General features: G+C 50.9%; 4 protein-coding genes across 4 annotated transcripts in view; 2 read left to right on the forward strand and 2 right to left on the reverse strand.

Annotated features, from left to right (window-relative positions):
• Positions 1-10,634, reverse strand: part of LOC122364461 (protein Star-like) — a 43,619-nt gene extending 32,985 nt beyond the window's left edge. Inside the window, exon 1 of the mRNA XM_043334837.1 lies at positions 10,438-10,634. Coding sequence (XP_043190772.1) covers positions 10,438-10,617 — 180 coding nt within the window. The 5' untranslated portion in view covers positions 10,618-10,634. The remainder of the gene's footprint in view (positions 1-10,437) is intronic.
• Positions 10,635-11,124: 490 nt separating this feature from the next.
• LOC122364469 (ankyrin repeat and IBR domain-containing protein 1-like) overlaps positions 11,125-27,523 on the forward strand; it is a 55,670-nt gene continuing 39,271 nt past the window's right edge. Inside the window, exons 1-6 of the mRNA XM_043334851.1 lie at positions 11,125-11,321; positions 12,503-12,622; positions 13,175-13,296; positions 14,115-14,223; positions 15,233-15,334; positions 15,749-15,928. Coding sequence (XP_043190786.1) covers positions 12,557-12,622; positions 13,175-13,296; positions 14,115-14,223; positions 15,233-15,334; positions 15,749-15,928 — 579 coding nt within the window. The 5' untranslated portion in view covers positions 11,125-11,321; positions 12,503-12,556. The remainder of the gene's footprint in view (positions 11,322-12,502; positions 12,623-13,174; positions 13,297-14,114; positions 14,224-15,232; positions 15,335-15,748; positions 15,929-27,523) is intronic.
• LOC122364462 (failed axon connections homolog) lies at positions 17,690-18,828 on the reverse strand. Its single transcript, XM_043334839.1, has one exon. The coding sequence runs from the start codon at positions 18,721-18,723 to the stop codon at positions 17,824-17,826; it is 900 nt and encodes a 299-aa protein (XP_043190774.1). The 5' UTR covers positions 18,724-18,828; the 3' UTR covers positions 17,690-17,823.
• Positions 19,908-24,630, forward strand: LOC122364463 (failed axon connections homolog). The gene is made up of 2 exons (XM_043334840.1): positions 19,908-20,216; positions 23,829-24,630. Exons 1-2 carry the CDS (start codon positions 19,992-19,994, stop codon positions 24,498-24,500), a joined length of 897 nt encoding a protein of 298 aa, XP_043190775.1. The 5' UTR covers positions 19,908-19,991; the 3' UTR covers positions 24,501-24,630.

The raw sequence follows: 27,523 nt of genomic DNA on the forward strand, positions 1-27,523 counted from the left end.
TCAAATCCCGACCATGTTTTTACCTGGCCATTAATGTTCTAGCCTTACAGGTGATTGTTTGAACGCGGAAGATGCTGAATCTTGGTTAACCCCATACTTATCGTATGATAAAGAACGTCAGTGTTAGAAACTTAATTAAAATTTTTATTTAGGATACTTTAATTCAAGTGGGTATAATCCGACTTGACAATTTACTAGGAGGGTTTTGCAGCGCTATTAGTTCGGCATTTAATTATAAATCATTGCTAATTTCGATCGGGATATCGTTATTCAATGCTGGCCTTTGCGTCCTCAGAAAGTTGTTTATAGTCATGAAGGCTTGCATTGACCCATACTTTCCATTTTTCAGCACTATTATTCGCCGTAGCTGACCAGGTGTTTTCTTCAGCTCTCCCCTGAATCCTTTGGCTTAGACCTAGCGTATCACCCGTGCATCGCAATACGCACCTACCACACACAAGTTCATGATCCCCACGAACCCACATCAGCGTCCGTTCGCTTGGTGTGTGACCCCTTGACCTTTGGCCGCGACAACTGCCAGCTTGCTGGAGCACCCCTCCCTACACGCGCTGTCCCGCCCGCTCCCCTCCCTCCCCCCCCCCCCGGGTCGTGTCACGAAGGTTCGGGCTTACGCTACTACCGGCCGCTGCGCAGCTGTCACCTAGCGCCTGGGAATGTGTGGTCTGGTGCGGATTCAGCCAACTACCGGCTCGCGACACCAGCGCCACGTAGTGGCGACGGTACATTCTTTTTAGACACACTGTACACCGTCCGGCCGTCGGCCGGGTCCCGGCGGCCCGGCTGCGGCGGTCGGTGGGCGACCTGCCGCGGCATCTGTCGGCGGTGGCCCGCTCGGGCTGCCGGTTGGGCCCGCCCCGCCCGCGCGGCTGGCCGAGCCCGCGCTCACCGCGCCCGCGCCCGGGCTGAGTGGAGCCGCGCCTTCTTCGCTCGTTGCCCCGATGAATCGGGCGCCGGGGCGGACGGACAGCGACGGGCCGTCGTCAGGCGGCCTTTCAGCCGCTGAACCCAGAACAGCAGCAGTGACCGCTGCGCTCGCACAAGACGGATCTCAGCGCGACGCGACTTCAGAGATCGTTGGGACAGATTCGGCTTCCGGCGACTCGGGGCCATCTGCCGTCGGGTTACGGCTGATGCAATACGCCTACACTCCCGTTGAGACAGGCCACACAGCGAACGACGACTAAGGAAGCTGCGTTTCCTCCCTTACAGGTGCTGTTTCAAACATTATTGTTTTTTGGAATATATTTTCCTTCTTGTGTTTTGAACCACCACTATAATTTATAGCGAGATCAAATCAAAAGCTCTCTTTCGTAGGTAGATACACTGTCGTGCCATTTTTTTCTTCTCATTACTGTGACAGCATAGCTACTTGCTGGGCATTCGAGGCGAAATGTGTGTATGTTCAATGTGTAGGTTTAAATGTTAGTGCACAGGGATATTAGGACTTAGCTACAGAGGGGAAAGGGAGACCGCATGTATACTTTTTACGGTTCATGGAGCAGATGATGACGAGCCGGTACGACCGATCGGCCGGCGCCGGAGGGGATAGCTCGGCTGTATTAGCTGTCTTGGTGCTTCGGTCGGCCCCCGAACCACTGGTGCACACTCCGGTTACATATGCTCCGAGGTGTCGCACGATCGGGAGGGGAGGAATGTGGGGAGGGGAAGGGGACGTTGGTGTTGAAAACTGTATGGCTGGGATCGGATTCTACGGGTAATCAGAGCAGAAGTCACTCGAACAGTCCTTCATTATTATGCGGAGCACGCTTGCTTTTGTTTGACACCCAGCAAAACACTGAGTCTTGCTGCATGCCTGTTTCGGCTGAGATAGTCAACTGGGGTATATTGAGGCCGCACGTACCGAACCCCAATGGAGGTTAAAATAATCACACTGAATGTGAGGGGGCTGAGAGGTAATGACGGCGACGTTCCGAAAAGGCGCAAATTATTTTCATGGCTTAAAAAACAAAGTGCAGATATATTCCTGCTGCAGGAAACACATTCAGACGAGAGAAGCGGACATATTTGGTTAAGAGAATGGGGAGGACTGGGTTTTCTTTCTCATGGCGGTAATGCAAGCTGTGGCGTTGCTGTACTGATAAAGCCGGGCCTTAACATCGAAATTAGAGACGTTAAAGTTTGTAGGAGAGGGCGCTTTGTTGTAGTGGCCGCCTCTTTGAATGGCTCTCACGTAACCCTTGCCTCTATTTATGGCCCTAATAATGATGATCCATCAGTGTTTCAAGACTTATTCGAAGCCTGTGAGCTTATTGGAGATGCAAATTTAATAATAGGTGGAGACTTTAACTTTCGCTTCGATTTAACTTTAGATCATGATAGCCGAGCAAGACGAATAGCAAATAACCAGCGGTGTAGGGCAACTGTTTTAGAATATATGGCAAGCCGTAAGCTTTTGGATATCTGGAGAACACTTCATCCAAATTTAAGAAACTTCACCTATCATCAAGCGGGACTACGTATGAGGTCAAGAATAGATTTTTTCCTCATAAGTGATAAATACATGAACCAGACTCGGTCTCCAATTGCAACTATTCTTGACGGATACATGAGTGATCACAAAATGTGTACTATAAAAATACACGTCGGTGAGATTTCCTTAGGTAAATCGTTTTGGAAGTTTAACAATACGCTGCTGCTGGACGATAGCTTTGTTGCGAAGGCGAAGGAAAAGATTGCAGAAATTTTGATAGATAATGACACTGAAGGTACATCCAGATGTCTTCTTTTGCAAACGTTGCTATGCGTGCTAAGAGGCTGGATTATAAAAATGTCAAGCCAAAAGAAAAGGGAGCAGGAGAAGCGACTTCGTCAACTGGATGAAGACATTAACCGGCTATCAGCCAGCGAGTCTATGGCTGACGTTTCACGATTACGAGAGTTAAAAATGGAAAGAGACACATATATTAACAATGTCACACGAGGAAACATGTTAAGATGTCGTGCCAACTGGCGCCAATACGGTGAAAAGGGAACGAAATACTTCCACGGCCTGGTAAAGCGCAACAGTTATCGAACCGTGTTTGAGTCCATGGAGCTTTGTCATACTAGCCCGGGCAACAAAACCGCAGACAGCAGACATATGCTACATGAGTGTGTGCGCTACTTTGAGCAGTTATATTCTCACAGAGACAGCAACGGTTTGACGAATGATATACTCTCAGTGCTGACGCCACTAAATAGTCATGATGCAGAACAGTGCGAAATAGAAATCACCGAAATTGAGCTGGCCAAAGCTTTGGCAAGCATGAAAACGTCGACCAGTCCCGGGCCAGACGGTTTCACTGTACCATTTTTCAAATGTTTCTGGAACGAGCTGAAAGATCTCATAGCAAGCGCTGTCAATGAAATTTATACCAATGGACACATGCCGGGCGCGATGAAAAGTAGCATAACAATACTTTTGCCAAAGAAAAATAAAGAAAGAAATAAGGTCAGCTCGCTTAGACCGATCAGTCTTCTTAACGTATTATATAAGTTAATCACAAAGATGCTGGCTACCCGGATGCGTTGTGTTATAGAAAAATTAATTAACCCAGACCAAACAGGGTTTATTAAAGGTCGCTACATTGGCGAGAACGTCCGTTTAATTATAGATACACTACAAGCAGCCAATGCAAAACAACTCGCTGGATTGATTGTGTTTTGCGACTGGAAACAGGCGTATGATACAGTAAATTGGAAGTTTTTGAAGCAAGCACTTGTAAAATATGGTTTTGGTTCAAAAATGAGAAAGTGGATAGATATCATTTACGATGAAAGAACTGGATCTCCTTGCACAGCACAAGTGCAAATCAATGGACATTTATCACAACATTATAGAATAGAAAGAGGTCTAAGGCAAGGATGTCCCCTTAGTTGCTATCTATTTTTGTTAAGTATAGAACCGCTAGCCGAAATGATTAGACAGAACGAGAACGTAAAAGGTCTCACAGTAAACGACACCGAATTAAAGATTTCATCCTACGCAGACGATACAACTTTGATATTGAACGCCTCCCCGCAGTCCCTGAGAGAATGTATGAGATGCATAAATTCGTTTCAAGAAGCATCTGGACTCATTCTGAATAACAGCAAAACCCAAGCAGTTTGGATAGGTGCCAATGCGGGCAGAAGTGATTCAATTTGCCCAGAAATAGAGATTCAATGGACTAATCAGCCAGTTGAATATCTGGGCATCAAACTGAATGCGACTGGTACTGACCTGCCTGGGCTAAACTATCCTGACAAAATATCTAGGCTGAGACAGAAGTTAAATCCTTGGCAGTCTCGTGGATTGACCGCATATGGCAAGATTCATCTTCTCAGGTCAGAGGCCTTATCACAATTAGTGTACACTATGACTTTAATGGAAAAACCTAATCGACAGCAGCTGAAACAAATTGATACCATTATGTTTAAGTTTATTTGGAAGAATAAGCGAGATAAGATTAAGCGTAGTATTCTAAAATCTAGTCATGGTAAGGGTGGTTTAAAAGTACCAGACCCGTCACTTCAGGCAGATAGTTTAAAAATTGCGTGGATAAAAAAGGCGTTGGACGAAAACTGCGATGCCAAGTGGAAGTCTGTTATGAAGGATAAACTATTCCTTACGGACAATGTATCTATTTTCCGGTGTGACATGTCACAACAGCAAGCTCTGCAACATTTTGAGAGTCGCTTTTGGGCTGAAGTGTTTTCAACTTGGACTGGCTGTCAGCAGCAGAGCGTTCGTTCGGCTTCGGAGGCTTTATCTACAGTATTATGGAAAAACAAGAATATGTGCCTAGAAAGTAAAAAAGTCTTACCTGTTAAAAAACTTATAGAGCGAGGTGTCATAAGAATAGAAGACCTGTATCACAATGGCGAAAGACGGCTCATGACTGCTGTTGAGCTTAGTGGGAAGTATCGAATAGCGAACTTCTTGATATGGCAAGCAATATTGAGATCAATACCTCGTACAATAACTGATTTAATAACACAAAAGCGACCACGTAGAAGCATGTCACCAAAAGTCTTTGAAGAGCTTGCATCACAGCAAAAGCCAGCAAAATGGGCGTATAAAAAACTTTTGCAACAGTTTGAGTCAGGGCAAATGTCCATACAACAAAGGAGATGGCGAACAGAGATGAATGGTGAACCACTCGATTGGAAGACAATATATAACCACGTGTACTCTATCACTGATGATTTTGAACTACGCTGGTTTCAATATCAACTACTGCAAAGAATTCTTCCAACGAACCGGTTGCTTTATTTATACCGATTGGTTGACAGCGATGAATGCGTTTTCTGCCCAGGTACAAAAGAAAGTATTACACATAGCTTTTGGGACTGCCGTCTTAGCAAGCCGTTTTGGGCTCAGATTAGATCACTTCTCGGCCTAAGGGGGGTGTTCAGTCTTAAAACAATAATTACAGGGGTTTATCGTCGGCGAGAAGATATTCCAACGAGCGCCATAATGCATTGTGTGTTATTGGCCAAAAGATTTATATGGCGTGCCCGAAAGGAAGCTCAGCCCCCACACATCCGCGGGTTCATCCTAGCGTTTAGTGGGTACATTCGTGTGGAGAGGTTCGTGGCATTAGTTAATGGAAGGATGGACGAATTTCTGGCGAAGTGGTCTAATGTGATGGACAGAGTGGGTGTAGGCTGACTACAAGATGACCGGCCCCCGCCCCTAACCCATCCGGGATAACCCGTCGACCGGCCCTAGCGGTGTTACAGGGCCGGTTGGCCGGCCGGGCCTGCGGCGCGCCGCTCAAACGAGCTGGCGCGTCGCAGGCCCGGCCGGTGACAGGGGCGCTGCCCCGTGGCATGTGGGACGCGGGGCGGCGCGGGCGGGGGTGCGGCGTGCATTGCATGTTTGTCTGTTTTGTGTTGTATTTATGGTGTGGTATCTTCTGCCAATAAATTTAAAAAAAAGAAAGAAAAAAAAACTTTGGGATAACTGGCGAAAGGGTTTGGCACGACCTCAATCTCTCTGGAATGAAAGCAAGGGTGGAGTCCAGTGACAGTCCACCCCACCTGACCACTGACCAGAATATCAAAAAATGAAGCTCAACCCAAACCAAAGTTAATTACGGAGCGAGCGAAGCGAGCGGAGTCTCATACTGAATTAAGGGAAAATCCTGAGTATGAGCGGCCGGCCGGCCGGCCGTGGGGACGCTCTTCAAAAGCTAATATCTTAGGAACGGGACATCCGATTGACAAGCGGTCTTCTTTACTGAATGTCACTTGGACGTAAAAGTTCTGTGGTGTGATGGCCACCATGCGTTCTTGCCAACCACCGCACGTGGCGCGTGGTAAAGTTGGAATTTTTTTTTTAAAAACCCCCAAAATTGCAACCTAAATAACGGCACAACGGTTGGGCCGATTGAATTGAAACTCGGTACACAGTTAGGTCTCCATCAGATAATTCATCTGCCTGTGTTAAGGTTGGGGTGCTACAGCACGTGCGCACGTGCAGGGGGCGCTCCCAGATCTCGAGAACGGCTGGGCCGATTGCGCTCAAATTTGGTACACGGTTGGGGACCAGTTAGTAGGGTGCCGTGCAAAAGTCAGTTTGGACCCCGCTTGCACGTGCGCACGTGCAGTGTGCCGCTTCCAGATCTCGAGAACGGCTAGGCCGATTGCGCTGAAATTTGGCACATCGCTAAAGACCGGTTAGTAGGGTGCAGTGCACAAGTTAGTTGGAGGTACCCCCTCGCAATTTTGCACGTGCAAGGCCCATCCTCTCGCTCGCTCCGTTGGTCGCCCAAAAGGCGTTTTACTGGTAGATATGGGGGCAAGAATATCTCAGAATGGAGGGCACTACTGAATGGAGTTATTATTTCAGGACTGGCACTGTATTGAGTGTATAAGGTTTAGATCACTGTGAGGGTTCAGAGCATGTCAATTGGTGACATAGGGATAAATGATTTGCTTTCAGCACCACAGCAACAAATTTAGACACACATTCTGTGTGCACTGTTCTCAGTGAGGTGACTGTATAATGTATATCCCTGATTCCCCCATGTGCAAGCTGAACCAAAGTTTGATCTGATGAGCACACCTCAATCAATTACGTACCATGTTTTACAGCCTGGTTTCATATTGTGTTTCCTGTTAGGGCCTTGAACTTGTACGTACACGTAGGCACTAAGGTAGGTACATCACCATGCATCAACATCTATTTCTGAATAGGCTAACCTGATGTTTGACACTGTCTCTTAGACCTTAGTTGTAGCATGCCACTCAGCATCAGTAGAGCAGACGTCACAATTCACATGAAGATTTTCCAACCGAGGAAAGGTGCTGTAGGTTTGAAGGTTGAAGGTTTATGGGTTGTAGGCTGTAGGTTATGCATTGTAGGTAGGTTGTAGGTTAGGTTAGTTTTTGTTTGCAGGGGCGGATCCAGGAAAACTCCAAGGGGAGGGTCATGAATCGAAGGGGTGCCCCTACCTATACCCAAAATTAAAAACTCAACGGATTTCGTCCACTTCATTTTGGTGGTGCCCCCATTTTCAGTTTTTTTTTTCTTTTTATTTTTTATTTTTAGTCAGTATCTTAACTCTTAGCCACAACCACATTTACCAATTGTAAGCAAGTATATATGAATGTGCTATGTGTATATATGTTGTGGACGCTGAGTAGTGAGTACTTACCAGGAACGTTATCAGGTAAGCAAATCGTTGTCAGTCCGACGAACTTCACCCTGGCGTCTAAAGGGTCTGTCCTTGACACTTCAGGCTTGTCAGGGGCACTAAAGTCCTTCCAGGGACACCACAAACCTGTCAGGGCACCTACGGCCTTGTAGGGGCGCCACAGGCCCGCCAGGGGCACCACAGGCCTGCCAGGAAGCAGGGGCACCACAGGTCTAGCAAGCATACACGACAGGCCTGTCAGGGGCACAACGGGCCTGTTGGGCCCATGAGCACCCCTAGGGGCAGGGGCACCACAGTCCTTCCAGGGGCACCGCAGGCCTGTGAGGGGCACCAGCGGCCTAGCAGGGGCACCAGTCAACACAGGCCTGCCAGGGGCACCACAGACCTGCCAGGGGCACCAGAGGCCTGCCAGGAGCACCACCGACCTCGCAGGGGTAACTTGGGCCTGTCAGGGCCCAGGGGCACCACGGGCCTGTCGAGAGGCACTTCAGGCTTTTCAGGGGCACCATAGTCCTCTCCGGGCGCAGGGGTAGCAGGGGCACCAGAGGCCTGCCAGGGGCACTACAGGCCTAACAAGGGCACCACTGGTCTATCAGGGGCACCACGAGTCTGTCATAGCCAGGCATCTCAGGCTTGTCAAGGCCCAGGGGCACCACAGGTCTGTGAGGGCACCAGCGACCTAGCAGGGGCACCAGTCAACACAGGTCTGCCAGGGGCGCCACAGACCTGCCAGGGGCACCACAGACCTGCCAGGGGCACCAGAGGTCTGCCAGGGGCACCACCGGCCTCGCAGGGGCACCTTGGGCCTGTCAGGGGCACCACGGGCCTGCCGAGGGGCACTTCAGACTTTTCAGGGGCACCAGTCCTCTCCGGGCGCAGGGGTACCAGCGGCCGGTATTTATTTACTTTAGGACCGGCAGCCTTTACTTTCGTCACGAACCCCAAGTGATAGTAAGAAGCATACCACATGACATAATTTGACCTTTTGATTTCATAGCTGATAGTCATTCATGGCACAAACAAGCTTAAATGCACCAATACAATATTTACCGTCACCGCCGCAGATCCCCACCGACTGCGTACTCCACCGGCCACGCACCGCGCTCCAAGGTTTAGTGAATACATATACGATGATATTCAACTGTGAGGAAAGTGACGTCATGAAATTTCTCGTCGCGAAGCAGCGGCAGTGCCGAAGGCAATGCCTTAGGAGAGATTACAGGCAATGGTAGGTCAAATATTTTTAGGTTAAGTGGTTGTGTATTTGGCTTCAGGCCGAAGGCCTGAAGCCTAATGCACAATCACTTAACCTAAAAATATTTGACCTACCATTGCTTGCAATCTATTCATGCGAGCAACTTTTTCCTTATCCCCGGGTAGGCAAATATCAGTAGGTCAGGTTAGGTAAGGTTAGGTTATGTTCTGATAATTTTTTTCCGTGTTTAATTTGCTATCCTACCCCATTTGCTCCCCCACCCAAAAACCCCGGTTCCCAACATTTCCTCTATTTTGTTTGGTATTATGACGTCATTTTCATTGAATTAAACATGCACACATTTTTCCTTTTCGCAAATGGCAGCGGCGCAAACACGTTGTTTATCCTTATCGCCGCATTCGTATAATTTCGTCGGTGTACGTTACGTGACGCGGGGTGAGGTGGCTGGATTTTATCAAGTTTTTGTGTGACTTTTTGCAGTTTTGGTGACATGTAAGTATCATTTCTTGATTAAGGATGTCAAATAATGGAAGATTGTCAAAAATTTCCCTTTGAAAAAGTGTGCCGGTCCTAAAGTAAATATTTACCCCAGCGGCCTAGCAAGGGCACCAGAGGTCTGCCAGGGGCACCACAGGTCTAACAAGGGCACCACGGGCCTGTCAGGGGCATCTCAGGGCTCAGGCTTGTCAGGGCCCAGGGACACCACAGTCCTTCCAAGGGCACTGCAAGCCTGTCAGGGGCACCAGAGGCCTGCCAGGGGCACCACAGGCCTAGCAAGGGCACCACTGGCCTGTCAGGGGCACCTCAGGCTTGTCAGGGCCCAGGGGCACCACAGTCCTTCCAGGGGCATTACAAGCCTGTCAGGGGCACCAGAGGCCTAGCAAGGGCACCACAGGCCTGCCATGGACACCACAGGCCTGCCAGGGGCACCACCGGCCTTGCAGGGGCGCCTCAGGCCTGTCAGGGGCACCACGTGCCTGCCGGGGACACTTCAGGCTTGTCAGGGGCGGTATAGTCCTGTCAGGGCCCAGGGGCACCAGGCCCGTGGGCGTGGTGTCCCTGCTAGGCCTGTGGTGCCCCTGGCGGTCCTGTGGTGCCCCTGTCAGGACTGTGATACCCCTGATAGGCCGGGGTGCCCCTGGCAGGTCTTTGGGCCCCCGGGCCTCAAGGGGGGGGGCCATGACCCATGTGACCCCCCCCTTGGATCCGCCCCTGTTTGTTTGGTTAGAAAGAAGCACCTCTGGGTATAACACTTCTCCTTGGTTGCAAACACAAGTGAAGTGTGATGCCTGCCTTATGACTTCCTACCTACCCTAAGTTGCATGCATAGCAGCATGCACTAAGTTGCATGCATAGCAGCATGCACTAAGTTGCATGCATAGCAGCATGCACTAAGTTGCATGCATAGCAGCATGCACTAAGTTGCATGCATAACATCATGCACTTATCTCAAATGAATGGCATGCACATGGAAGGCAGGGATAATATTTCATAACTGAAAAAATGCACTAAGTATCACTCATCCAAGCTCATACATAGTGCAGACTGCAGCCTCACCAGTCCCAGTCCAGTCTCGTCTGAATTAGTGCCTCCACCTTCAGCACCTGAGATTCCTCCACCTCCACTAATAAAAGCAACACAGTTGAAATATATATTTGCGTTGAAAAGATTTGACTTAAAAAGACCTTGACTGACTATTTTATACACAAAGACTGTGACGCTGTCCCTGCGCCGCATTTTACACTAAAAAAAGCATTTTACACTTGTGTTTATTGTCTCGTGATCGTTATAATTGTAACACAATCGGTCTTGGGCGTTAGCCGGGGATGGATAAATTTGGATGATCTTTAACTGAAAAAGATCAAAATTAACGTTTTTATGCAAAATTAATTACGTTCTCAATAAAACAACTCAATCTATCGAAGTTTAGCGTAAAAATATAGCCCACAAGTAGTTATTATTTTGTTGCAGTGCTTTAAGGACAGACACAACTGTAGCTGATCAAGCTACTTCATAATATAACTATTTCCTCTTATACTGACGTCACAAGACTCGATGTTTGACGAACTTTGTTACTGATCATTTTGAGAATTAAAATTTCTGAAAGGGCATTTTACCGCATCAAAAAACATTCACACAGCAATGTCCCTCCATCAAAACCAGAGCTACGAAAAAGCATAAATTTTGAGCCGTGGGTATCAGCTATATATCGAGATTTGTGGTGATTTGAATGACGACATTTGGAACAACAACAATGGATACATACGAGACGCAAATCTTCTGCTGCCTTGTAGCCAATAGGAAACTTGTAAACAAACGACAGGTGCGCACTGCCTGTGTTTCTGTGGGGATGCGCGACTGTGCACAAAGAGAATATAAATCGAGGCCATATAACCATAGAAATAATAGACGTTGGTGTTGGTTACAGGCTCTGCTGCTAGGTATGTCCACCTTTCCCTTGCTTGCAAGATAACGCTCGCAATATGGCTCTTAACTACCTACTCAAAATCTTTATCCCAATTCCCAGTTCAACTGACAGACAACTTCGTTCTTTGTGGTCGATCCCATGGGTGATTGCAATTGATACATGTGGCCTCAGCTTTGTTCCAATCGAGTAAAAACCAGCAACAAGGTCATAGAAAAGTTGCCTTGATATCATATCTTACTGGCAATGATGATCTGAAGGCCACAGTGGCGCTTAAGAGTTCTGACTTCTGATCTGTTCTGAGGCCAGTTTTACCAACAGAAAAGTAACCACACCACCTGGCAGATTTTTTTTTTTTGTCCAAAGACAGTTTCACATATGGAGCGTAAACGATGAAGCCCTATCCGGCATCCGCTGACGTGCCCACAGCCCCATCGTAAGAAGATTGTGTTGACGCTCCAATTCCATATGGGAAAAATGGTTTGTAGACACAAATTCCAGCAGGCGCCTATTTTTTATTTTTAAAACTGGCCTCTGATAACATTTTTACATCTTTTCATGAAGCCGGTGCTAGAGTTGAATGGGTGAAAGGTCCAATTGATCTCAATTGATGTTTGTCATTGCGAAAATGCAAGGACATGCTGCATCAGTGAAATGTTTGCACTAGGGAACTGTCGCACATTTCATTAATATTTTATTGGACATAGTTTCCACAAAGGTAGTGGTAGTATCAGCTTGACCGCCTTTTGATGACCTGAATGTCCCAGACATTTGGTCACACTTCAATCAATCAATTAATCAATCAATCAATCAACAATCAGCCCAGTCATTCTTGAGATGTGGAATCACAGGAAATGACCCTTATCTGGGCACATGCTTGGCAGCATCCCAGTCGTGACACATGGAAATGTATTGCTCTGTGGGTGCCTACAAATATGCCAGGTTTCAGCTTAAGCTGCCCAGTAATTGTAAACTTATTGTAATTGCTACAAAATTGGCACCTCTTTATTTTCCTCATGGTGTCCACAATGGGGGTCACCAACATGCATGAGGAATAGGTAGTCCATTACTTGGTGGAAGGACTGAAGCTACCCTGCTTAAAATGCCACAAATGAATTGGTCCAGTGGCTACTGATATATAAGGCTCTCAGGGTGCTGCTAGATGACATTTAAATTCAACTTCATTTTTCATTCCAGTTGTATGAAAATGGATCCTGACCTCTGAAAAGTTTTTGAATAAAGATTGGAACAATGGGGAGTGCATCTTCAAAGTTCAAGAAGTATCTCCAGCATGGTGATGAGTTTGCTGCAATGCAGGTGAGTCATGTTTGCTATATACTTCAATGACTAACTGTAATGGGGCAATTTCTTTGAGTTTAATCATGTCATTGGAATATTCCTTGAATGTGCTGAAAACATAGACCACACCAAGAAATTGACAGAGCTTTTGGGTCCCAAGTGCCTCACTCAGACAGCAGTTTGGCCCAAGCAGTAGCGTGGATCATGGACCTCTGTATACCATGATATATACAGAAGTCTGTATATGAATCTAAACATTTTTCAAAAGATGACTCATGAGAACAGGAAGAATAAGAACTATGTTAATTGAGTTGTTTCTTTGTTTTTCATCAATTGATCTTGCTCTGGCAGCCACGTCCTGTTGTTGGTAACATCACTAAACTTGTCCCATTAGGTAGCGAAGTCTTCCTGATGGAATATCTGATAATTTTAGCACATATTATAGCCTAGTATGCTTGGTTTATTGTTGTCTCGTTCTAATGTAATCCAGCGTAGTATCAGCGGTATTCGAATCGTTCACGAAGCGTGCATGTTTCACAATTCTAACCGACTGCACATTGTCCCTCTCAGATATTTCAGGGCTCGCCCGACCTGCGCCGCAGCCTCGATCCCAACATCAGCTATGGCGAGTCACACAACCTCAACACGGCACTGCACTACGCGGCCACCCACAGCATGAAACATCTGCTCAGGTAACGAGACGCCCGACCTCGTGTACAGGTCTCGCGTGTTTTAGCGGTAGGTTTTGCACCTAGAAAATTTAGTGTACTTCATGTTATATCTTCGTCGTCTTAAGCTTTTAAGTGTTGAAGATGCGATCGACTTGTTGGTTCACAAGCCGGTCATGATCGTGTAAAATGGCTTCATCGTAGAATATAGATCGATTAGTTTCTGAGATATAACGGGAAATGTAAAAGTGCAAAACCTACCGCTTAATCTCGCGAGAGCCGTACGTCACCTGTCACTCATACACTCATTATACTCGTTCACTCACACTCGTCACCTACACCTGTCACTCTCACTCATCACTCACTCGTCACTCCCACTGTCACTCACTCGTCACTCACATTCCTCACTGACAAGTGACACCTGTCGCTCCCGACACTCACTGTCACCTGTCGCTCCCGACACTCACTGTCACCTGTCGCTCCCGACACTCACTGTCACTCAAACTCGTCACTCACTCTGTCACTCCCGACACTCACTCTGTCACTCACACTGTCACTCACACTGTCACCCACTCTGTCATCCACTCTGTCACCCACTCTGTCACTGACACATGACAGTACTCACATTCTGTGCTCGTCACCGACACTCGCACTGAAGCCGAGATACACCTGTTGTGTATGCGCGAGAGCTGCGCCTCGAATTTGCGCTGTGTCTAAAGCAGGAGAGATTCACCGTCCGGACGGACGCGTTAGTTTCTCTGGATTGTCTCTTATCCTACAAACAACAGGGGCTCAGTTTTAAGAACGATTGACACCAATGGGCTACGATCTCCCTGTTACAGGACGTTTCTCAATGATCTAGGCGGTAACCCAAACAAGCGTAACGGAGCCAACGAGACATCTCTGCACTGCGCGTGCCGCAGCGGTCACCAGCGCTCGCTGTCTGCTCAGGTGAGGGTGGTGGACGGTGGACTGTTGACGGTGGATTGTGGACGGTGGACATTGGACAGTGGACGATGGATTGTGGACGATGGATTGTGGACAGTGGAAAGTGGACGGTGGACGGCCTCTGCTGGCGCTCTGGGCGGGGCGGGACGGCCTGCGATAGGTGCCGAGACGCAGAGTGGCCGGGAGGCGGCTGTGTGCTGACAGCTGCTCGTCATAACAGGGTGATTTTGCTCGACTTTGGCGCGTGCGTGGGTTTAGGGTGATGGATCTGCCAGGGTAACGATGGAAACTCATAAACTCATATTTAATTAAAGTCACCTCTTTGTTCCGTACTTTTTCATCAGCTCTAGATAAAACCATGTTTGATAAAATTTTGGACATTTAATGATAAAGTGAGCGTGTTTGCTCATTGATGTCCGATCGTTGATCATGAACCCATTTCAGCGGCATTGTTGGGCAGCACCATGTCCTATGCAACCTGGTATGTCGTATGCAGTACCTAGCAGCGGTAGGATATCATGAAATATGATTTGTCATTCTATTACTTACATGACACCTGTCCGCTGCCTACAGCTCCATGCCTTTCCGTACTTGTATCCTCTCACCTGTCATTTCCTCACCTATCGTTTCCTCATCCGCCGTTCCCTCACCTTCCGTCCTTCAACGGTGTGTTCCATCGCCTATCGTTCTCTCATCCTCCTTTCCTGGCCTAAATTTCCATCACCTGCCGTTTTTCCTCACCATTTAGTGGCTCCTTCACTCGCCGCTAGTCGTTCCCTCGCCCGCCGTTCCCTCACCGTTGATGGTTCCCTCACCGGTGTTCCCTCACTCGCCGTTCCCTCACTCGCTGTTCCCTCACCATTGATTGTTCCCTCACCCGCCGTTCCTCACCATTGGTGATTCCCTCGCTTGCCGTCACCAGTCGTTCCGTCACTCACCGTTCCTCGCTGGTGGCTCCCTCTCTGGTGTTCCCTCACTCGCCATTCTCTCACCATTGATGGTCCGTTTTCAGGAGAGGCGTGCCGCCTGCGTTCTGATGCTGCTGCAGTGGCGCGGACCGCAACCCGACGGGCAGACTCAGCCGGAGAAACTGGACGTCGACGCCGTCGATAAGGTGAGCGAGCACCGGCGGGGTCACTTATTCATCCGCTTATCGAGGTGTGTGTGTGGGGGGTGGGAGGGGGGTTATCGGGGAGTGGGATGGCCCAACCCGTAACCTGTTATCGGAGTTGAGTGGTCTGCATTTGAGAGCTAGCTACTGTGTGTTGACGACGCTGCTCGTTTGTCGGATGTTACCGTCGATGTATGCATCGATGGTGGAAGACTGATGTGGAGCATTTTACTTACATACCTATTTTGTTCTTCCGGGTACGAGTGAATTTCATGCTGTGGTTAGTTGTAATTGATGTGAGTTTATGGTAACAAAGTGACTTTTGTTACTTTGTTGAAATTGGATACCTAGGTGGTGATCGATATGTCACGACTTGTCATGCCTCCCGGACTGACCCATCTGATCCGTTCCGCGCAGGAGGGCAACACGGCACTCCATCTGGCGGCTCAGTGCGGCCTGAAAAAGTGTGTCGAGATGCTGGTAGCGCACGGCAGCTGCCTGTTTGTTGAGAACGCGGCCGGCCACACCCCGCTCGACCTCACTGTAACCAACCAGCACCACGTCATTGCGCTGTTCCTCGAGAGCAAAATGGTCTTTGTGAGTAGAACCCAGGGAAGGGAAGGAGAGAGTGTGAGGGATGAGGAGAGAGTGAGGAGAGGGTGAGGCGTGTGAGTTTTATTTGGTGTGAGTATGATGAGTTGAGAAGCGTATTTCTGAGTCAATGGTGTCGGGACATTATTCATTTCCAGAAATAGAGGCAGTGGTATATTGGAATAGTCTCCTGGTGATGTGGCGTATTATCATCGATCGCGTTGTCTATCACTTGGCTCACTGTTGGTGGCGTGCTGGGTTTCGGGTGGTTAGAGACTAGGCTCGAGTCGCTCCTGCGCTCGATATTTTATGAGACTCCAGACGGATGGCCTGCGGTCGGTAGGAGCAGCCAGCCGTGGCCAGTTGAAGCCTATGGGTAGAACGGACCGTGTTAGGTGTGTTAGCCAGCTTATTGGCTTTTAGCTTCTGCCGACAATTACTCAAACTATACCGATCGGGTCGCAGCTTAGGCCAGGGTTGCGCAGCTTAGGACAAGCTCTTTTTAGCGCAGCCACTGGCTTCGTCAGTACGCTCATTAACAACATTTTGATCTGATGAATTCGTTGTTGGGTTGAATTTAGTGCTCACAGTGAGTCTGGTGGTAGCGTGAGAGCAAAACGGTGATCATCACCGTCACTTTTACCGGGGGAGTCTGCAGGCGGCAGTGTAGCTGTAACAGTTGCACTAGACCGGTTGACAGGGTCATCAGTCCTGGAACCGTTCATATGAGCCTCACTGAACCACCTGTCTTGACTTCAAATCAGACATGTGCAATGCACATGGATCTGAATAATTGGATCTATGATCTCAGTGAATCTCGAAGCAAACTGCAAGTTATGATCTATGATCCCACCGGATTCCGCGTGAAAAGTATATCCTGGATCTATGATCTCACAGGATCGAACGACAAACCAAGAACATGGGTCTATGATCCGAGTGGCTTCCACAATTCACAAATTTGAAACCATGTTTTTAAGGATTTCTGTGAGTGCCGCAATGCGCAAAACTATGCATTCTATTTCTAACTTACAATCACATAAATCACATGTTCACACCCAACTTTGTGTTGTAGAAATCTGGACCTTGGAGGAGAAGAAGCGATAGCTTTTTTTATAATATCTACAGTGAAAAATTTGCCCGTCGGCCAGCAGGAACGGCTTGTCGCTGACCACACCCTGCAGCGCGCGCAGCTCCCGGTACAGGAAAAATTATGCCTCCTCACTGTTTTCTTTCTAAGTGACAAACTGTTATTCGGACTTATGTTAATTAGACAGCAACCCCTATTCATATTCTAAAAGCCTGATCTGTAAATATACTATCATGCTTTGCATTTTCCTGATGCTATCATATCTTCAATTTTGCCTCCCTGCGATCAGCAGAGCCAAGCTGTAACCGTTTTGTTTCACGGTGCATTTTGTTGAACGATGGTTCAAAGTGCGTGTAGCTCTAAGCGAAATGGAGTAAATGTGCGATAAAGGGCGGACTTTGCCAATGGCCTCGCCAAGACTCGCGATCATAAAGATGCAGCCGGCTCTTGTGCCAGTTTCTTGGATGAACTTCAAACTTTCGCCGGGGTCGTTCAGAATAAACCATAGAAGCTCATTGCTTCGATTGATGGCTGATGCAGTCACTAAACTAAGGTTTACACTCGCACTCGTATGCTATGCCCCGATTGTATACTAATGGGATTTTTATCACCATCAATGATGCCACCCCGCCCGGGCAAATAATGTTATCATTTGCATGATGTTTTCTTGAATAACAGCGTTCTACAACAAAGCTTGTTGTCAGTCGACATATGCATTGAACATCTCGTGTGACTTAGCTGTTCGGAACATCACTGGTTAGCAGGCTAGAGCGATAGCTTCAGTGACCAGTGCCAACTTAAAACACCACTGTTCCTACTCGGCGCGGCACTGCTGCCAGTCGGGCCAGTACTTGGCCTTCATCCTCTCGTGATACCCCACCAGCACGCCGTGATTCTCTCGCACGTAGCGCTCCACCTCCGGGGCACAGCCGAGCAGCACCTGGGTCAGCTCGGCGAACACGGCCGCGTCGTACGTGCTGGGCGCGTCGGCCAGCAGGAACGGCTTGTCGCCCATCACGTCCTCCAGCGCGCGCAGCTCCCGGTAGAGGAAAAAGAACGCCTCCTTCTCGCTGAAACGTCCGATGCCCATGACATGCAGGATCTTCTTCACTGTAGAAATGATCAATGGCCTCAGGACACGGATGTAATTCCGATATGTTTTAGAAAAGCAATCGGTGATGTAAGACATGTCGTCGATGACGTATCGCTTGTAGCCAACGACCGTGATGGCATGTTCATCCAGCATGACCTGGACAGCACGTCCTACGCCATGCTGAGCCGGTGTCAGCTGCTCAGGGATGGGGTTGTTGAAGTGCTTCGTCAGGTAGTCCATGATGAGCTCCGAGTCGAACAGCTCCTCCCCGTTGATGGTGATCCAGGGACACTTTCCGCGCACGCCCTGCGGCTCCTCCGTGTCGACCACGTACTGGATCTTGGCCATGCGCAGGAACGTCTCCAGCTTGAGCGCGAACGGCGACAGGTTGGGCATGTTGGTGCCGCGCTCGAACTGGTGCAACACCACCACGTCCTTGCCGGCCTGGCTCCAGCGCTGGCGGCGCTGGTCACGCCGGCGTCTGGCCCACAGTTTGACTCCGACTCCGAACAGGGCGGCGGCCAGCAGCGTCTTGGCCAGCCGTCGGCCGGCGGTGGTGTTGGCCCAGCGGCTCAGCTCGGTCCAGACGGCGCCGCCGCCGGCCCGCTCAACACACGCCATGGTCCGTTGAGGCCTCTGACCGGGTGACGGGCTGATGGGAGCGGAACCGATCGTTTGGGAGAGCTCCGCACCGCACCCGCACACCGTCCGAGACACACTGTACCGCACCGTCCACATATTTACACAGTCACCTCAGCCCTGGTGACGTCATAGCCGGAATGTTACGGCGCATGCGCTGACCGCCAGCTCTGCCATAAAGCAGCTGCGGCGGCGGACGACCACTCGGCGTCACTGAAGGTCATCCCAACCAATGATCCGTAGAGGGGGACGGGGAGGGGGCTTCTGAAGGGGCATGGGAATAGAGTGGGGAGATTGGTCGGTGGAGGGAGCTGATCGCCCCCAACTTAACGATTTCTGACAGAAATGAAATAGCTTCTTATACCCCTCGGCCGAAATGGGGGAGGGTGTTTGGTGCTACCCCTTGATGCTTTTTTTGCGATGGCTCGTAACGTGTTTCAAATACAAGGGTGAAATATGGCATGCCTGCTTTCTTCCTCGAGCGGGATCTTTCAGCGTCAACTGTGTTTTCAAGTCAGAGCATTGCACTGACCTATGACAGGTAAATTTCTCAACGGCCCCAAAACGTGGCAGGTTCGCGACATTCAGCGGCAGGGATTTTTCACAGTGATATGAAACTTTGGGAAGCAACAATTTCCTATGTCCTTATAACTTGTTTATTTTGATTTTTATTTTGATAAGACTTAGGTATACCATTATCAGATCGATTACGTGACCTCACCATTTGTAGTCAGGGACGGGTACATTGTAAACGCTTGATCTAATATCTCAAACACCTGGTATCATGATTATATTTTATATTCTGCTTCATGCTTTTACATAGTAGCCCATGTTACATTTTCGCCTTTTTGACTTCGCGCGTGACGCATTTGAGCTTTACAAACCATGTTCAGACTCAGAGTATGTAGGTAAGAATAGAGCTCTTGAATACGAGCACGTCAAAAGGCCGCTTTAGCGGTGCAAGTCAATGGAATCGTATTGGCACGAGCGAGGCACTTGCCCAGGTCCGGCGGGTTGTGTCTAGTGTTCGACTACGGCGACAGTTCGCGCGATTGGACCCAATGATTGCAGTTGGCGCATCCGCCCTAACATTGCGGCTATGACGTCACCAGGGCCGATATGACTGTGTAAATATGTGGACGGTGCGGTACAGTGTGTCTCGGACGGTGTGCGGGTGCGGTGCGGAGCTCTCCCAAACGATCGGTTCCGCTCCCATCAGCCCGTCACCCGACCAGAGGCCCCAACGGACCATGGCGTGTGTTGAGCGGGCCGGCGGCGGCGCCGTCTGGACCGAGCTGAGCCGCTGGGCCAGCACCACCGCCGGCCGACGGCTGGCCAAGACGCTGCTGACCGCCGCCCTGCTCGGCGTCGGACTCAAACTGTGGGCCAGACGCCGGCGTCACCAGCGTCGCCAGCGCTGGAGCCAGGCCGGCAAGGACGTGGTGGTGCTGCACCAGTTCGAGCGCGGCACCAACATGCCCAACCTGTCGCCGTTCGCAGGGGCGGATCCAAGGGGGGGGGGGTGTCACATGGGTCATGGCCCCCCCTTGAGGCCCGGGGGCCCAAAGACCTTCCAGGGGCACCACCGGCCTATCAGGGGTATGACAGTCCTGACAGGGGCACCACAGGACCGCCAGGGGCACCACAGGCCTAGCAGGGACACCACGGGCCTGGTGCCCCTGGGCCCTGACAGGACTGTAACGCCCCTGACAAGCCTGAAGTGTCCCCGGCAGGCACGTGGTGCCCCTGACAGGCCTGAGGCGCCCCTGCAAGGCCGGTGGTGCCCCTGGCAGGCCTGTGGTGTCCATGGCAGGCCTGTGGTGCCCTTGCTAGGCCTCTGGTGCCCCTGACAGGCTTGTAATGCCCCTGGAAGGACTGTGGTGCCCCTGGGCCCTGACAAGCCTGAGGTGCACCTGACAGGCCAGAGGTGCCCTTGCTAGGCCTGTGGTGCCCCTGGCAGGCCTCTGGTGCCCCTGACAGGCTTGCGGTGCCCTTGGAAGGACTGTGGTGTCCCTGGGCCCTGACAAGCTTGAGGTGCCCCTGACAGGCCCGTGGTGCCCTTGTTAGGCCTGTGGTGCCCCTGGCAGGCCTCTGGTGCCCTTGCTAGGCCGCTGGTGCCCCTGGCAGGCCTCTGGTGCCCCTGCGCCCGGAGAGGACTGGTGCCCCTGAAAAGTCTGAAGTGCCCCTCGGCAGGCCCGTCGTGCCCCTGACAGGCCCAAGGTGCCCCTGCGAGGCCGGTGGTGCCCCTGGCAGGCCTCTGGTGCCCCTGGCAGGTCTGTGGTGCCCCTGGCAGGTCTGTGGCGCCCCTGGCAGACCTGTGTTGACTGGTGCCCCTGCTAGGTCGCTGGTGCCCCTCACAGACCTGTGGTGCCCCTGGGCCTTGACAAGCCTGAGATGCCTGGCTATGACAGGCTCGTGGTGCCCCTGATAGACCAGTGGTGCCCTTGCTAGGCCTGTAGTGCCCCTGGCAGGCCTCTGGTGCCCCTGCTACCCCTGCGCCCTGAGAGGACTATGGTGCCCCTGAAAAGCCTGAAGTGCCTCTCGACAGGCCCGTGGTGCCCCTGGGCCCTGACAGGCCCAAGTTACCCCTGCGAGGTCGGTGGTGCTCCTGGCAGGCCTCTGGTGCCCCTGGCAGGTCTGTGGTGCCCCTGGCAGGCCTGTCGTGTATACTTGCTAGACCTGTGGTGCCCCTGCTTCCTGGCAGGCCTGTGGTGCCCCTGGCGGGCCTGTGGCGCCCCTACAAGGCTGTAGGTGCCCCTGACAGGTTTGTGGTGTCCCTGGAAGGACTTTGGTGCCCCTGACAAGCCTGATGTGTCAAGGACAGACCCTTTAGACGCCAGGGTCAAGTTCGTCGGACTGACAACGATTTGCTTACCTGATAACGTTCCTGGTAAGTACTCATTACTCAGCGTCCACAACATATATACACATAGCACATTCATATATACTTGCTTACAATTGGTAAATGTGGTTGTGGCTAAGAGGTAAGATACTGACTAAAAATAAAAAATAAAAAAAAAAACTGAAAATGGGGGCACCACCAAAATGAAGTGGACGAAATCCGTTGAGTTTTTAATTTTGGGTATAGGTAGGGGCACCACTTCGATTCATGACCCTCCCCTTGGAGTTTTCCTGGATCCGCCCCTGGCCGTTCGTGCTCAAGCTGGAGACGTTCCTGCGCATGGCCAACATCCAGTATGTGGTCGACACGGAGGAGCCGCAGGGCGTGCGCGGAAAGTGTCCCTGGATCACCATCAACGGGGAGGAGCTGTCTGACTCGGAGCTCATCATGGACTACCTGACGAAACACTTCAACAGACCCATCCCCGAGCAGCTGACACCGGCTCAGCATGGCGTAGGACGTGCTGTCCAGGTCATGCTGGATGAGCATGCCATCACGGCCGTTGGCTACAAGCGATACGTAATCGACGACATGTCGTACATCATCGATTGCTATTCTAAAACATATCAAAACTACTTCCGCGTCATAAAACCATTGTTTATTTCTACACTGAAGAAGATTCTGCATGTCATTGGCATCGGCCGTTTCAGCGAGAAGGAGGCTTTCTTTTTCCTCTACCGGGAGCTGCGCGCGCTGGAGGACGTGATGGGCGACAAGCCGTTCCTGCTGGCCGACGCGCCCAGCACGTACGACGCGGCCGTGTTCGCCCAGCTGACCCAGGTGCTGCTCGGCTGTGCCCCGGAGGTGGAGCGCTACGTGCGAGAGAATCACGCCGTGCTGGTGCGGTATCACGAGAGGATGAAGGCCAAGTACTGGCCCGACTGGCAGCAGTGCCGCGCCGACTAAGAGTCACCAGAACACTTGCACTTCGAAGAAAGGGAAATACTTGCAGTAATAACTAGCCAGCTATACTGTTAAAGAACCATGGACCTAGAGAAATAATAACTTTGGATCGATGTGTATAATGGTAAGGTACGAATTACAACCGAATGCGTGTGTTGATATTAGCCGTTTTCACGACGGGCTATCCGGCGAATGCACCTGATTTGACCAAATCTGCACCTAATTTCTTTTACAGCAAATATCTTCATTTTATGAATTTATTTCAGTGTTTTAATCGATGATGCTCTCTGATAATATGACAAAGCAGGCATATAAGCAATTAGTGCAACCCTAGCTGATAGCTGCTATGGGACACACTGAACCTGATTTGACCAAATCTGCACCTAATCTGTGCCAGATGTGCACCAAATGTGTACCGGATGGCCGTCGTGAAAACGGCTATTTTCATGGGCAGGCACGAACTGAATACATGCTGATGCCAGTCTTCTATGCAGACGGTTTTAACGTGTATTGTGATGTTCCAGCAGGCTCTTTCAGACCTGAGGATGCATTTATGCCTTATTGTGCTAAATGTTGCAATATAAAAGTACAACTGTTCACCCTTGATAACTATCTTTTTATTATTTTATATATTACTTTTAGACCAGAGCCTCAATTTTAGGATACGTACGAGTCATGATAAGGCTATACATCATAAACGAACGAGTTCAGCGAATTTATCTGTGATTTGTCGGGAAAATATCAGTGTGAGCGAGCCCCGCCCCTCGGTGTCACGTGTCGTCACCTGTTCCTGCTGCGATGCTTCAACGCTCAACAAGATGCAGCGGGCAGCCTGGTGACCTTGGCCGTAGCCGGTTCATGATGCAATATGTGTCACGAAACGCTCGCGCCCTACTGCCGTGCCGAACATGACGCTGCAATACGAGCGATATGCATTTGCCGGCGGCGGTAGGCGGCGAGTGTGTCTCGGACGGTGTGCGAGCGCGGTGCGGCGCGCTCCCAAACGGTCGGCTCCGCTCCCATCAGTCCGTCACCCGACCAGAGGCCACACCGGACCATGGCGTGTGTTGAGCGGGCCGGCGGCGGCGCCGTCTGGACCGAGCTGAGCGGCTGGGCCAACACCACCGCCGGCCGACGGCTGGCCAAGACGCTGCTGGCCGCCGCCCTGCTCGGCGTCGGACTCAAACTGTGGGCCAGACGCCGGCGTCACCAGCGCCGCCAGCGCTGGAGCCAGGCCGGCAAGGACGTGGTGGTGCTGCACCAGTTTGAGCGTGGCACCAACATGCCCAACCTGTCGCCGTTCGCGCTCAAGCTGGAGACGTTCCTGCGCATGGCCAAGATCCAGTACGTGGTCGACACGGAGGAGCCGCAGGGCGTGCGCGGAAAGTGTCCCTGGATCACCATCAACGGGCAGGAGCTGTCCGACTCGGAGCTCATCATGGAGTACCTGACGAAGCACTTCAACGACCCCATCCCCGAGCAGCTGACGCCGGCTCAGCATGGACTAGGACGTGCTGTCCAGGTCATGCTGGATGAACACACGACTCTGGCAGTTGGAAGGAAACGACGAATCTTAGAACAAATGGGGAACTCCATAGACTGTTTTCTCAAGGTGTACAGATCAGAGTGCGTTTTTAAGAAGCTTTTCGTCTCACTCATCAAGAAGAAGCTGTATGTGCGTGGCATGAGTGAGTACAGTGAAGAGGAGGCGCTCTTCTTCCTCTACCGGGAGCTGCGCGCGCTGGAGGACGTGATGGGCGACAAGCCGTTCCTGCTGGCCGACGCGCCCAGCACGTACGACGCGGCCGTGTTCGCTGAGCTGACCCAGGTGCTGCTCGGCTGTGCCCCGGAGGCGGAGCGCTACGTGCGAGAGAATCACGCCGTGCTGGTGGGGTACCACGAGAGGATGAAGGCCAAGTACTGGCCCGACTGGCAGCAGTGCCGCGCCGACTAAGAGTCACCAGAACACTTTCACTCCGAAGAAAGGGAAATACTACCAGTAATAACTAGCCAGCTATACTGTTAAAGAACCATGGACCTAGAGAACTGATAACTTTGGATTGATGTGTATAATAATAGTGAGGTACGAATTGCAACCGAATATGTGTGTTGATATTTTCATGGGCAGGCACGAACTAAATGCATGCTGATGCCTGTCTTCTATGCAGACTGCTTTAACGTGTATTGTGATGTTCCAGCAGGCCCTTTCAGACCTGAGGGTTCATTTATGCCCTATTGTGCTAAATGTTGCAATATAAAAGTACAGTCCACAGCAGAAGTAATGTGGGGTTTCAGTCATGGGTATGTTCTGCTTCTGAAGCTTAGGAACGATTAGCCAGACTACAATGAAACTTTGAATGTAGCTTATATGTATCGTCACTCTTGCAGCTGCAACTTACGCTATTGACATCTTCTTTTCGATCACTCCGCATTAAACAATCGCCAGTCAAAGCCAACCGTTGATATTGGTAAAACCCTACATTACTTTAGCGGTGGGCTGTACAACTGTTCACCCTTGATAACAATCTCTTTATTATTTTATATATTACTTTTTGACCAGAGCCTTAACCCTCGCCGGCCGAGGGGGGGGGGTGCCGCCCCCCCCCCCGAGGGTTTATTCGCGATAGCTGCGAACACGCTATTCACAGATCTGTATCCCACATCCTTCAATCCTCCTTATCCTTATCCTTCTCCTTGCCATAGTGTCTAGTTCATTAATCTCATATTCACCTCGGCTGAAAAGCCACGAATTGTGTGGATGCCGTTGTACGTATAAATAAATAAATAAATAAGATAAATAAAACGCTGGCGATAGAGAGCTGAAACTTGGCATACCTGACCTTTGATTCAAGCCGGATCTTTTGGCACCAACCGCATTTTTGGGTCAGGTCAGGCCACTGACCTATGACGTCATAAGTGAACCTCTGCACGGTCTTCAGATGTCGCAAGTTCGCAACGCCCTCAGCTCACTGCCAGAGGAGATGTCACAGGGAAATGAAACTTGCAGGATCTAGTATCCATTATGAGTCCCACAACTTGTATATCTCGGATTTTTCCTAAAGGTCATATGAGGTCAGGTCATTTTCGTGACCTCACCATTATAAGTCAATGGGGAAAAATGAAAACTGCTATTGGAAGGAACGATCGCCAGGAACGATCTCCAACTATCTCAAGCACACAGAATCGTGATTTGATGCACTCCTTGCAGGGTTAGATGCGTCACTTTTGCAATGTTGACCTTGCGTGACGTCATTTATGACGTCATCAAGGTCATATTAGTTTTTCGTCAATAACTCTTGATCAAATTGAGCTAACGAGTCGGGAAAGCCACCAATGGACTCAGGACGACCTACCGAATCGAATGATATGCGACATGACCTCTTTCGACCAACTTCGTGACCTGGGGGTGCTGACCTGACCTTGACCTGAGGTCAACACCCCAAGTTGACCTGACCCGGACAAAAAGTGTATCATTCGACGCGCCTGAGCGAGGCGAGCACGATGCTGCCAAAATCGCGGCTCTGCGGCCGTTTTTTGCGAAGTTATTTACCAAAAACTGAACCGTACCTTGGGGCACTTGACCTGACCTCAGAGGTCACCGGTTGACCTAGGACCTTAAAATCGGGTACCAATCTCTGCGTCTTGTAACGGCGCACACGCTCGTTTTTTCCGCGACGCGCTAGCTCCACCAGGGGCGAAACGGCGAGGGGGGGGATCGTACCCGCCCCCCCCCCCTCGGCCGGCGCGTACTCGTATGTAGAAAACCAATAAGTCCGGCGAGGGTTAATTTTAGGCTACGTACGAGTCATGATAAGTTTATACATCATAAACGAACGAGTTCAGCGAGTTTATCTGTGATTTGTCGGGAAAATATCAGTGTGAGCGAGCCCCGCCCCTCGGTGTCACGTGTCGTCGCCTGTTCCTGCTGCGATGCACCAGCGCTTAAACCAGATGCAGCAGGCAGCCTGGTGACCTTGGCCGTAGCCGGTTCATGATGCAATATGTGTCACGAAACGCTCGCACCCTACTGCCGTGCCCAACATGACGCTGCAAAACGAGCGATATGCATTTGCCGGCGGCGGTAGGCGGCGAGTGTGTCTCGGACGGTGTGCGAGCGCGGTGCGGCGCGCTCCCGAACGGTCGGCTCCGCTCCCATCAGTCCGTCACCCGACCAGAGGCCACACCGGACCATGGCGTGTGTTGAGCGGGCCGGCGGCGGCGCCGTCTGGACCGAGCTGAGCCGCTGGGCCAACACCACCGCCGGCCGACGGCTGGCCAAGACGCTGCTGGCCGCCGCCCTGCTCGGCGTCGGACTCAAACTGTGGGCCAGACGCCGGCGTCACCAGCGCCGCCAGCGCTGGAGCCAGGCCGGCAAGGACGTGGTGGTGCTGCACCAGTTTGAGCGTGGCACCAACATGCCCAACCTGTCGCCGTTCGCGCTCAAGCTGGAGACGTTCCTGCGCATGGCCAAGATCCAGTACGTGGTCGACACGGAGGAGCCGCAGGGCGTGCGCGGAAAGTGTCCCTGGATCACCATCAACGGGGAGGAGCTGTCCGACTCGGAGCTCATCATGGAGTACCTGACGAAGCACTTCAACGACCCCATCCCCGAGCAGCTGACGCCGGCTCAGCATGGACTAGGACGTGCTGTCCAGGTCATGCTGGATGAACACACGACTCTGGCAGTTGGAAGGAAACGACGAATCTTAGAACAAATGGGGAACTCCATAGACTGTTTTCTCAAGGTGTACAGATCTGAGTGCGTTTTTAAGAAGCTTTTCGTCTCACTCATCAAGAAGAAGCTGTATGTGCGTGGCATGAGTGAGTACAGTGAAGAGGAGGCGCTCTTCTTCCTCTACCGGGAGCTGCGCGCGCTGGAGGACGTGATGGGCGACAAGCCGTTCCTGCTGGCCGACGCGCCCAGCACGTACGACGCGGCCGTGTTCGCTGAGCTGACCCAGGTGCTGCTCGGCTGTG

This window comes from Amphibalanus amphitrite, unplaced genomic scaffold, assembly GCF_019059575.1.
Source record: "Amphibalanus amphitrite isolate SeventyFive unplaced genomic scaffold, NRLGWU_Aamphi_draft 000678F_arrow, whole genome shotgun sequence".
In the NCBI taxonomy this organism is placed as follows: domain Eukaryota; kingdom Metazoa; phylum Arthropoda; class Thecostraca; order Balanomorpha; family Balanidae; genus Amphibalanus; species Amphibalanus amphitrite.